Source organism: Lissotriton vulgaris, chromosome 7 (genome assembly GCF_964263255.1).
Source record: "Lissotriton vulgaris chromosome 7, aLisVul1.2, whole genome shotgun sequence".
NCBI classification, from domain to species: Eukaryota; Metazoa; Chordata; class Amphibia; order Caudata; family Salamandridae; genus Lissotriton; species Lissotriton vulgaris.
The window spans coordinates 1,768,967,711-1,768,980,161 of NC_141695.1; the positions used below are offsets into that span (position 1 = coordinate 1,768,967,711).

At 48.0% G+C, this 12,451-nt stretch overlaps 1 protein-coding gene across 1 annotated transcript in view; it reads left to right on the forward strand.

Annotated features, from left to right (window-relative positions):
• The first annotated feature begins 5,614 nt into the window (after window positions 1-5,614).
• Window positions 5,615-12,451, forward strand: part of LOC147706634 (cell adhesion molecule CEACAM7-like) — a 179,576-nt gene continuing 172,739 nt past the window's right edge. Inside the window, exon 1 of the mRNA XM_086933121.1 lies at window positions 5,615-6,067. Coding sequence (XP_086789247.1) covers window positions 5,998-6,067 — 70 coding nt within the window. The 5' untranslated portion in view covers window positions 5,615-5,997. The remainder of the gene's footprint in view (window positions 6,068-12,451) is intronic.

The window sequence follows — 12,451 nt, forward strand, 5'->3', positions numbered from 1 at the left end:
CATACCAAAAATCAAATCAGTTTGGAATGGTGTGGGATGTTAAATTGCAGTGAGAAAAAATGTGTGCAAAAAGAATCAAAAAGTGAGATGTAAAGTTGGCTAACATGATTTAAGGAAAACTTTATTAGGGAAAATCATGGTGTCAAAATTAAAATGAGTATGAGACAGTTTGACACAATAACTGTCTATTAAGGATGGTATTTGGTCAACATGTTTCAGCCATTGTAGGAAAGGTAAGCCTACCGGGCTTTCGTCAGGACCTCTTGAATACTACTGCAATTAAGCTTAACCTAAGCTTAGTGAAAAAAGCAAAACTTAACACAAATAAATGATACCAAACATCCTACCGTACATTGGATTTTCCAGACGCGGGATGTCTGTTTCATAAAATATTTAGGATTCTTTCCTAAAAAAGGAAGATACACAACAAGGGACAACAAATAGGTAGAACACAGACACACATTTTTTTATGTTTTTGCGCCAAATGTTTCTTTATGCCAATCGGTCATTCTCAAAAACGATAGAGATATGTTTTTTTATTTATTTTTACTCACCCAAAATTTTTTGGGAGAAAGCCTCACCTCTTCCTGGCCTCTGCTCAGGGTTGGAGGCCCCGCTCTAATTCGTGAAATAAAATAGTGGGTGTCTGGTTAGATCACATCCATACTAATGATTCACTGGCACAAAGTGCTAAAAACCTAGGCATTGTTTCTGAGTACATGACAGACAGCAACTACAAGGGCTGCCGTGAGAGTGAGACACAGTTAGTAACAGATCTCTGATTCTAACAATATATCAATGTAAGAGCAGTGAAAAAGGCTCTTCAAGGCTGGCTGATAGCGAACCTAGTTCATTTAGTAACAAGAATACATAAGGAGCTCATTAAACTCTGCTTTGTAATTGTAATCCAACAGTCTGTATGCTGATATCCAGAGCGCTCTCCTAAGAATGAAAATAGAGAAACGCTTCACTGTGTAAAGGTGGAAAATGAGCGCTCTCCTAAGTATGAAGTAGGAAACCGCTTCGCTTTAGAGAGCTGCATGAGCTTGGCTGGTATCGCTTCCTCACCTGTCCGTCGGTACCCCTGGACTGATCCTGAGCCGAGGGGGAGGTACCGACTGGATCAGGGAGGAAGTTAATATATGTTACATTGGCCAATGGGGATGCTCCATAGCTGTAAGGACCAGCGTTGAAACTGTGTTGTCAGCCAATGAAATCGTTTTTACTTGACTGGAACAGGGAGGAAGTTAATAAGTGTTAATAAGTGTTACATGGGCCAATGAGGATGCTCCATAGTTGTAGGACCAGAGTGGAAACTGCAGTATCAGCCAATGGAATCGTTTTTACTAAAACAGGAAATGGCAACTGCATTATCAGCCAATGGAATTGTTTTTACTTGCCTGGAAAAGGGAGGAAGTTAATATGTGTTCCATGGGCCAATGAGGATGCTCCACAGCTGTAGGACCAGAGTGGAAACTGCAGTATCAGCCAATGGAATCGTTTTTACTAGAACAGGAAGTGCCTGCTTCTCAAAGGAAGTGTGCCACGGTACTTGGACCAGCCCACACACAGGGTAGCTGTAGGACCACAATTCTGTATATTATTGTGGTTACCATTTATCTGTTGTATGTTCTATGTCTGTGTTAGACCCGGGACCCCGGCTGGCCAAGGCTCACGCCAAAGTCAGTCAGAGACCACCAGGTCTAAGGTCTGGGCAAGGGAGTTACACACCAAGATAACCCCTGCTCACCCTCTAGGTAACGTGGCGCGAGCAGCAAGGCTAATCTCCGAGGCGATGTGTAAAGTGTTTGCGCGCGCACCCAGCAACAACACCCAAGGCCCACCACAAAGGAAACCCCACACAAGGTTATATATAAAAATAGCCTTTGTATTATAGTAAAAACACATTAGATAACACACCCACTCTACAATGTGCCAACAGGCACGGGCAGAATTTACAAGGGATTATGTACAGGACAGGGCCACATGGACCACTGTCAGGGGTAGGCACTTGTTAGAAATAATAGTTGTAGGTATAACACTTAGCACATAAACATATAATGACTGTAGCGCTAAAATAGTAAATGTAGCACACAACCAGTAATTACTGGTAAAGGGAAAATACCTCCTACACAACCCTAAACACTGTAGGAAAATCATGCAGGGAACTAGGACCTTAATATCAGGACCTAAAGAAGGAAAACCATGACCTAAGCAGGTCACTTTTAGCAAAGGGAAGGAAACCTAAACAATCACCTAAGCAGGTCACATTTAGCAAAGGTAATAACATAAACAATCCTCTAAGCAGGTCACTTTTAGCAAAGGGGATAAAACATAAACACATTGCACATGAGGCATTAAAACACATTCAGAGGTGCAGGTAGAACATTTGCGCAGGAATCAAATAAACAAGTAAATCACAATGCGCAGGGTGCATGTAGCACAACACTACAATTGTCCCTCAGGCCAACTGGCCTCGCAAGGGCTGAAATGCCCTGAGTCCAAATTGTCAGGGAAGGCTGCGCAGGCAGCCAAGAACACAAATCCTAAACGTAGCAACTGTCCACTAAGTGCTGGACAGTTGTAAATCACAGATGGCCAACGTTGGAGCCTCGTGGGCTCAAGAACAATGGTGAGGGAACACAGCGTGGGAGCCACGGGGTTCTGACCAACTAACTGCCTGTGTCCCCCCAGAGCCTCTCTGGCTTACAAAACAAATATGGGCTGGGAGCCTCGTGGGCTCTAAGAACAAATGTGCGGCCGTGGAGCCTCCTGGGCTTAAAGAACAATGAGGCCGGGTCTGAGCCTCGCAGACTCGTAAATCAAATGTGGGTACTCGAGAGCTTCAGCGCTCTACAACATAAGGTGGGGCCTGGAGCTTGTAGGGCTCAAAAACAAATGTAAGCCGCCTGAGCCTCGTGGTCTCTGAATAGCGAAAAATGCCCTGGCTCCTTTGGACGGGCAGCGACAATCTGCCCCGATATGCCCCCTCTCCCTCCTGGCACTAGAGAGACTCGCAAAACAAGGTGGGCGCCTCGAGCCTCACTGGGCTCTAAACAAACAATGGCATCTCGAGCCTTGCAGGCTCGGGAATGATGAGGCCTCTGGAACCCTCGTGGCTCCAAGCAAGAAATGCCTCGTCGCTCGTTGGAGCGGCCCTCTGCCAACCGGGGCCGCTCTAAATATGAACAAAGGACCCTGTCCCCGTACTCACCGGGTCTGGGTCAGGCGGCGGCTCTGCTACTCCGGGGCTCTCCTCTTACTCTGGAGCCTCGGCAAGACGCGGCAGGCTGCTTCCTGTTTCCCCGGCCTGGCCCCGTCACGCTGCAATCCGCTTGACTTCCTCTGGGGCCGCCAATGGCAGCGCGGCCCTGGGGGTATGGAGGCGGGACTTCCGGGTCGCACTAGGCAGCGGCCCGGCAGCGGTTTCAATGCCCCTGGGCTGCGGCGATGATGCGGGGCTGAAGAGGGGTGGGTTCCCTCGATAAAATGTGAATATGCGGCGTGGGCAGCCGCGAAAGGAGAATAAAAGTGCTACCAAGCGCTATAAGCAAAGTCAAGCGCTCCCAGGCGCCGGGGGACAGAATAAAGCGCTCACAGCGCTATGGGCCAAATAAAGCGCTCTCAGGCGCTGGGCAAGGAATCACAGCGCTCCCCAGCGCTGCAGTACAAGAAAACAGCGCTCTCAGCGCTATAGGCACAGCAAAAGCTCCAGCAGGGTCTGGAGGCAGGCAGGGGGGCAAGGCTGGGCCCAGAGCCAGCTCACTGGGTCTCCAGGCAGGGAGACAGTCCAAGTGGCAGTACTCCTGGCCCCAGCAACAGCAGCAGCCCCCTCTGGCAGGATCCTGGAAGAGAACAAATTGTATGGGGACACGGCCCCTTCTTATACAGTAAATTCCTTTGTCTGTAGGAGCAGGGTGGGGGGAAACCAGTCGCAGCTGGTTTTGAAGTACCCTTGATAGCTCAACCACCCATTTCATTCACTGGCAGGGCTAGGGTCATCAGTCGCACTACAGGGGGTGGAGCCAGCAATGTGTGGGGAAAGTCCAGCCCCATCAGGGACCAGGTGCACTCCTCCCCAGCCATCAACATGCTAATCTCACACTCACCACCGGGCAGACCCATCCAGCCTTCCTGGAGCCAGGCTCACCAGCCAGCTCCAGCCAATCACACGCCAGGCATATTTTACATTAATATACCAAGTCCTAGAAGTGGCATTTCTACACAAGATACACTCATGCCACATACATCATTGCGAAGCATTCATTCTCATGAGTTCGCACATACCAAATTCGAGCTTGCACTCCCCACGCAATCGGAACTACCAGGGACACCGACATTCCCTATGCATTCCTATGGGAGGGCAGGCCAGCCTAACTACATGCACGCACTTTTCTCTGGGACACAGGGAAAAAGTGCGCAGAGACCAGAAAATCATCCCCACAGATCACAGATTAAAAGCAAAAAGATTAGGGGTGAACCTGCCAGAAGGGCCAAGTCCAACAGTCTGGTTCTGAAAACTCCTTGGTCTGGCACTGGTGGCAGTGGCGCCCTCCATTCTCCTCTGTAACCCCTCCCCCGGTGCCCTCTGCCTAAAAAGGAAGGGATCTTGGGTATTGGAAGTAGGTCTGGTATGGCTGGTATTTCCAGCTGTTTCCAGATGGGGCAGTCTATTAGTGGAGGGATGATCTGTTTATTGGTATGCATGCCACACAATTGAAATCACATTCCAGTATCCTTGAAGCTGGCAAGGATCTGCTTAAGTGCGGTGCCAAGGATTCCAGGAATGCGCTCTGATTGATACTGGGGGGCATAGATGCTGCCCAGATCCAAAGGTCTCTGCAGGGTTGCCAGCCAGCAGTACGCATGGCCCTTCATCGTCAGTGACCTGGGACTCGCAGTGGAAGTGGACCCCCGCAGAGATCCATATGAGTATCTCCCTGCGATAGAGTTTCCTGGAGGAATGCGATGTCCACCACCCTCGGCACCAAGTAATAATGCATCAGGGCCCATGTACGGCCAAGTGCATCCCATGACATTCCAGGTGAGGATCATGTCACAGAGGGTGTGCGTGGACATATGGTGTGTCTCCTGGGCATTTTAGTATCACCCAGCAGAAAGCCATGGGCCACAAACACGTTGAAGCGAGGCCCAAAATTATGCCAACTACATCTCTTCAAGTTTATGAGCCGGCGACACAATCCATGGGTGGGTGCACAGGAATGGCCATGGACCATTCGGTCTAAGCTTCCCTAAAGCAGAGCAATGCAAGGCAGAGTATTGGCCGGAATTACTTTTGGTTACAAACCAAAACAAATCACCATTTGAATTGGTTTGTGAAGACCAACCTGGATTTTGCTTCAGGTCTATGTTAGATGAGTGATGCAAACTCGATGCAAAATCTTTCTGGATCTGGGCGATAGCGTCTCCATGTCCTGTCTGAGATAGCAGGCTTGAAAAGTTAAAAATTTAACCAAATGCAAGGGAACCGTTTCCTGCTAGAGAAGAGGAACTGACTATGATGGTGACATAAACCCACAGAGAAGTTTTTCTTAGAAGAGTGACCAACTCTAACCACAGACCCGGGAGTCACAGCTGGTGAGAGGGGAGGAGGCATCCCTGCAGCAGAGAGCTGGAGGAGACTGGATAGAGGCCACGAGCAGGCACTCTCACTGCACACAGGAAAGGATCAGATTGTGGAAGGCTCAGGAGTCCTGTCTCTGCAGACAAGAGAGTACACAGCGTGAGAGAGACACTCTAAATGCACACTGGATTGTGAAAGGATCGTATTGAGAAAGACTCAGGAGTCCTCTGTCGAGACAAGGGAGTACACAGGGTGAGAGAGACACTCTTACTGAACACAGGAAAGGATCGGATTGTGAAAATCTCAGCAGTCCTGTCTCTGCAGACAGGAGAGTGAGAACACACGGCGGGTTCTGCACACTCAAGTCTTCTTGCAGCTCAAGTGTGAGCTCAGCTCGTGGTGTTTGAAGCACAATGGTGATTTCCCTGAAGAGCTGGAGGCCGGGTGGACGAGTTCATGGCGGCTGGGGCTGGATCCACACAGGTGAGGCAAAGGACAGGTGAGACACTATGACCGGTGCCTGCAGTTACGCAACACACAGGAGATCCCCAGGGTCACACATTGTGTCATTTAGAGACAGAGGACACTGACCTCATATCATTACTAATTAATTGCATTTTCGGTAGCTTCAGCATCTAAGATTGTGGAAAGCCATGTCTCCCATGAATGACGTAAGCATGACGTAGGCAGGGAGATAAAGAGGCAGGCGTGTTTCTGAATTGTTCGTTAATATGCTCTTTCATTGTTTGTTTAATGCACTTAAAATACCTTGAGAAGTCTTCCAAAAACGTAGTTGTGAATAAAAGAGGTGACGGAGTAACACCGGGTGAGTGTTCCTACAGTTAGAGCACCACAGTTACAAGATGTGCACTATTTGTGTTCACTATTGTTCCTAATTGTGAACTATTCGTGAGCGATTGTTATAAGGTGATCTAATGCCTCCTAATCTCCAGGGTGAGAGTTGTTTACTGTCCATGACCTCCATCCGGGGCCACGTGCCCTGGTATCTGGGAGACATTCATCTCTTTGCATGACCTTCATGCGACCTTGATCCACAAGGAGATGAACCGGGAGAAGGTGAAGAGTAGGGAGCCTGAAAGGTGGACAGAGCCCTCTACAGAAAAGGACCACCTTGTGGGACAGTGGTGGGTGGTCTTTGCGACCACCATGCTGCACTGAGGATTTCCCCCCACCATCCTAATTTGGCAGGCAGGGCCCGCCACCGCACGGCTGGCTGTAGCGGGCCTTCCGCCATCGTAATGACCCCCTATATTTTGACAAATGATATTAAACACTTCTATATTTTTTTTAATCAATATTACTTACCTAAAATAGATATTCTTGACCACCAGGATTTTTCTGTTGATATTCCTACCAACGATATTTTTCCCACGATATTTGAGCAATTCGATATTTCTTCCTCAATATTGTTTCTCTGCACCAGAACTCACACTCTTTCACATAGTCAACAGATTCTTGAAACTCTTGGCCAGCACTTAGGCCATAACTTCACCACATATTTGATAAGATTCACCAGAGAAACCTTCGGCCTCTGGTTCCTCTGTCTATCGGTCCTTGATGCAACTTCGATGATCTCCGCCTGGATGCCCTCATCGAGGACAGGAATCGCTTTATAAATCTACTGATTGATTAATTGATTGATTTATCTACCAAACGCCCCCCTTATCTTTTGGCCAACCTTCAGAATTCTTACTTTTGAAGGTATTCCTGAACGTGAGCCATGCCTTGCTATGATCTCTCTGACGTGTAAAGGGCCTGGTGAAATTGGAGAACCCCGCTTGTTCTCTTGTGTGGTTAGTATTTCTCACATTTGTGTCTTGAAAGTGTGTTTGCCATCTCTCTCATCGTCAGTTGTGCTGCTGAGAACCATCCTTTTTTCTCCTCCTCTTGTTTGATGCTCTTTTGATTGCAAGGTCCTAAATTACAGAATTCCCTTCCTTTTCACATACAAAGCTCCAGCGAGCAGTGGGCGTCCTTCCTTCAGATGTTTCTGCTGCGATTCTCACAGGAAGGGATTGAAAGTATTTGGACTGAACTCTACAACCAATGAGAATCCATGGATCAATAACATTTGGTGATAAACTCTCTACTGTAGCGGGAATTCCGTTCTCCTACAGAACTGTGCATAGAGACCTGGAACCTCGGTGAATTAGGACGCCCAAAACTCACCTCAGTACCCAAAATCCCCTTACCGAGCTAGCTACAGTGTCTCATTGGTCATAACAAACTCCCAATGCTTAGACAGACCAGAACATGAACTTAGAATACCTCAGGTATCGTGGAACACATGAACACTCTTTCGCTCTATAATCATTTCAAACCAGAACTTGGAGTAAAAGAGGACACGTGCATATTTGAACTATTTATTTACTAATGCTGAGTTCTCAAATTCAGTATCTTATATAATACAAGCAAACATATTATAAGAAACAAAGTTATCAGCATAGTTACTAGTCCATAGAAAGCGAACGGTGACAGCATACTAAAATGCTGTATTGAATAGGAATTAACAACAACTATTTCTCACCCTCCCTAACTAGCATAGGATATTATATCTATAAAGGTCTCTTTTGGGTTTTAGCAGGGCGGGCCCATACCTCAAAATCTCAGTGGCAGAGGATCACATCATCTTCCACCAGCTCTCTGCATGCGAAGCACCATCAAGTGTAATACATGTGTTTTCAGCAAAGCAATATATAACCCGCCTAGAGCCAGATTTTGGCAGCAGCATATGTGTTATGTCTATAGAGGTGCGAAGTTCAGACCTCACAACAACACTGTGTCGAGTTATCCTCGGAGCCTTCAGCACTCGCTGTGCAGACAGAGTTTCGAACAAACTGATATCAGAGCAATAACATATTATTTCTCAAGTAGATCACAAAGCTCTTCTGGGTTGAAAGCTAAAGCAACAATTATGTGTTGTGTGCAAAATGAAGCAGAAAGGTAAAATGGCGTTTAAACATTTATTAAGCTCATGCTAACTTAACACAGTATATAGAAAAGGATTAGCTATATGACACTACTTAAAACAGGTTAGTAGCAGTCATCCTCAAGCTAGCCTCAGAACCACGTTCATCAAAAGGGGTTGGCCACACTGTGATAGGTCTCGTTCTCGTCCAATGGGCAACAAGCCTGCGTAACCGGCATGTCCCCTCCTCCAATGAGAAGTACAAGCTGTGGGTGGGCGGAGAGATGATTTACTGTTCAATGCTCTTCACTTCTCCTTAAGTAACTAAGCTTTGATGGTCATGAAAGGTGACACAAGGACAACGCAAAGTCAACAGTAAGATTTGCAAAGCCACGCAAGGGAGATTTGTGGCACGTCACACAGCTTTGTAAAGAAATGCAACACAATGAAGGTACACGTGCTGCGTTTCACTGCATTTCTACTTGGGGGCATTATATGGGTGGAGTCTTGCCATGCGTCCACCCATGGATGATGGTACATTCCCAAATTTACAACGACGAGTAAACCAGGGAATGTGTGAACACTGGAGTGTATCGAGGAGAAGCATCTTTATTTCTCCTCATTATTTTCTCTTTCCACAGGAGCCGCATTCTGCAGCGCACATAGAAAGAGAACATGTCTCGATGCCTTCATTTTGTGCAGGAAGTTATAATTTCCTGCACAAAACCAATCATGTTTGTACTGCAGGCGCTATTGTGCAGCATGGGGCCTGCGTTGGCGCTAGGCAGCACACCGGGCACCAGTGCAAGGAGAGAGCTGGAATGATCCATGTTTTTGTAAATAGTGTGTATTTCTGCTCCCCCCCTTTCTTGCGGCGCAGAAACGTTACTTTCATCCCGGCAGCGCTTGAAAGTTTAGTGCCCTACATGTGATGAAAACCCACAGGCAGGTCACTCTGTTCTAGAGATCTTCAGATCTCCAAACCCTCAGATTTATTGATCCAGTCCCGTGTGGTGGCTTCGAGGAGGGAATTGATGAGATGCAGATCCCTGTTATTGCAAATATCTGCCATCAGGGCAGGTGGGGGAAGTGACGCGCCTTTCATAGTTAGGGTGACCAACCGTCCGTAAATTTCACGGACCGTCCGTAAATTGGACCTCAGGTCCGTTGTCCATGAGGATCCTTTTTACGGACGCCTTTTGTCCGTAATTTTGGCCTTGCAGGGAACAGAGCTGTTCCCTGTGAGCGGCCTCTGCTCCCCGATGGGGCGCCTCGCACTCCACCTCGGAGCACAAGAGCAGCCCCAACCCCAATTGTTATTCTGTATGAGGGTGATTGCCACATACCGAATGACAATGGGCCGTCTGAGGTGTTACTGCATGGTGGGCCTCCTCCTGCCTTGGTCTAGGGCAGCGTATTTTGTTAGATGATAGGAATGTGCAAACACGCAAATGTGGCTACAGAATCCAGTTCATTCAAAGAAGCTGGTGAAACAATTTAAAAGAAGAGGCTCGGGCTAGAGTGCTTTCAGTCTCATCATTTTCGAAAAGTACAGTTTAAATATTATTTTCAACAAAGCCATGGTTGCAGCATTTTTATTTTATGCATCTAACAGCCATTGACAAAGCCAATAGTTCTGGCTTGTTGTAGGTGAAACATTACTTGTTATTTATCTGGATACAATGACAGAAGAGGCAAAATACCAGTCTGGCGGCACACTATGCTAAACAAAGATTTTTAGCTGAGGTGTTTTAAGCCCGCTCTTAATTGTATAGAACACCCCCTTTTGAGAGACCCTCCCCCTTTTTTCATCCCACTTAAAGCCCTGGAAACAACACCATGTCACAGTCACCTCACGTCCTAGCACTGTACATCATGCATGACTCATGACTTCCACTTTTTCAGGTACCTATGTGCAGGGGCATAGTGAACCCTCCCCCACCCCACTCCACCCCTTGCTTTAGGAACTACAGGGAGGGTGACATTCTTGATGGGCCTCTTCTGTCTGGAACTCTGCAGACAAAGGCTCAGCTCATAATGAATATGAAAACGTGGGCGAGTGAGTAAGTGAAAGGATGGCTGGATGGATTGCTGAATGGATGATTGAAAGGGTGAATAGATGGATAATTAGCGAAAGGATGGATAGATGAGTGAAAGGGTGGATGATCGGTGAGTGAATGGGTGGATGGATGAGTGAAAGGTTGGATGAGTGATAGGGTCAATGGATGGATTCATGAGTGGATAAGTAGAAGGATGGGTGGATGGATGGATGGAAGAATGGATGGCTAAGTGAAAGGGTCAATGGAGAGAGAAAGGGAGGATGGGTGGATAGCTGAAAAGGTGAATGGGTGGAAGGATGAGTGCCTGGATGAGTGAATGAAAGGATAGCTGGATGGGTGAAAGGATAAATGGCTGGATGGAAGAGTGGATGGATTAGTGTACGGATGGATAGGGTGAAAAGGTGGGTGAATGGATGAGTGAAAGTGTGGATGGAGGGATGGATGAGTGAAATGATGGCTGGAAGGATACACAATGGATAGGTTTGCAAATGTATGAATATGTTAGGATATAAATGGGATTACTTATATACTATGTGTGACCTCCTTTGATGTGTCTGTAAAACCTACCTTTTGTCCCGAAATTTTGTCCTGAATTTTGACCCCCTGTCCTGAATTTTTGTCCTGAATTTTGACCCTTTGTCCTGAATTTTTACACTCACTGTCCTGAATTTGCACCCATGACAGTTGGCCACCCTATTCATAGTAGGTGTGGCCACCTCGGTGACCCTACAGCTGACTCCAGAGTCTCCCCCTTGTGTCTGTCCAGAAGTAAAGGTTGATCGGGTTAAACTCCTGAAGCCTTTGTAATGGACATTAGGGGTCGCGGGTCAGTGATGCTGCCAAGGTTTGTGGAGACTGGTCAAGGTTACTGAGTTAACAGTGAGTAGGGTAAAGAGACAAGAGCCTTGTTTACACCACACTCTGTAGACTGGTCAAGGTTACTGAGTTAACAGTGAGTAGGGTAAAGAGACAAGACCCTTGTTTACACCACACTCTTTGTGGGAGCAGGACATAGGCTGAGTTTACAGGAGCTTGACTAGATTTAGTATTATACGGTAACCCGGGAATAGGATTATGGAATTAACTGGGGGAATAATTATGTATATTTTCTCGAATGAATTGTGATAATTGCGTATTTATTTAAAACTAGCAGCCCGTCCCGACCTTGTCCGGGAGCAATCCCCGACCCCCGCCCGCCCCGACATTGTGCAGCAGCCCGGCCCCCCGCCAGCCCCGACAATGTCAAGCCGCCCGGGCCCCCGCCCGTCCCGTCCCCCACCTGCCCCGACTCCCGCCTGCCCGGAGCCTTAACTCACCCGCCGCTCCTCCCCCGCGCTCCTCATTTCACCGCACATTGTGCAGCAGCCCGGCCCCCCGCCCGCCCTGACATTGTCAAGCAGCCCGGGCCCCCGCCCGTCCCGTCCGCCGTCTGCCCCGACCCCCGCCTGCCCCGACCCCCGTCGCCCGGAGCCTTACCTCAGCCGCTGCTCCTCCCCGCGCTCCTCATTTCACCGCTCCGCTGCTCCTCGCCGCTTACCGCTCCTCCCGCCTGTCCGCCGGTCCTCACCACCATTCCGCCGTTCGTCACCGCTCCTCCCCCGCACCATGTCCGCCGCTCCTCCTCGCGTTCCATTACGCCGCTCCTCCCCGCGCTCCTGATGTCAGCACGCAGGTCGCGGCAGGCGCTACTTCGAAGGGACTACTTTTTTTTAATGTTAATTTTTTAAATAAAGCATATTTTTATACTTTATATAGCCTATGTCCATCTGCACACCCTGACAATTACAATGATGTATCGGGTGTGTGGATTGGCGCTGTGGTTCCCGAGTTTACCCGCCTCAAAGGTGCAAAGTTCTTCCTTTATAATAGTAGTATAGA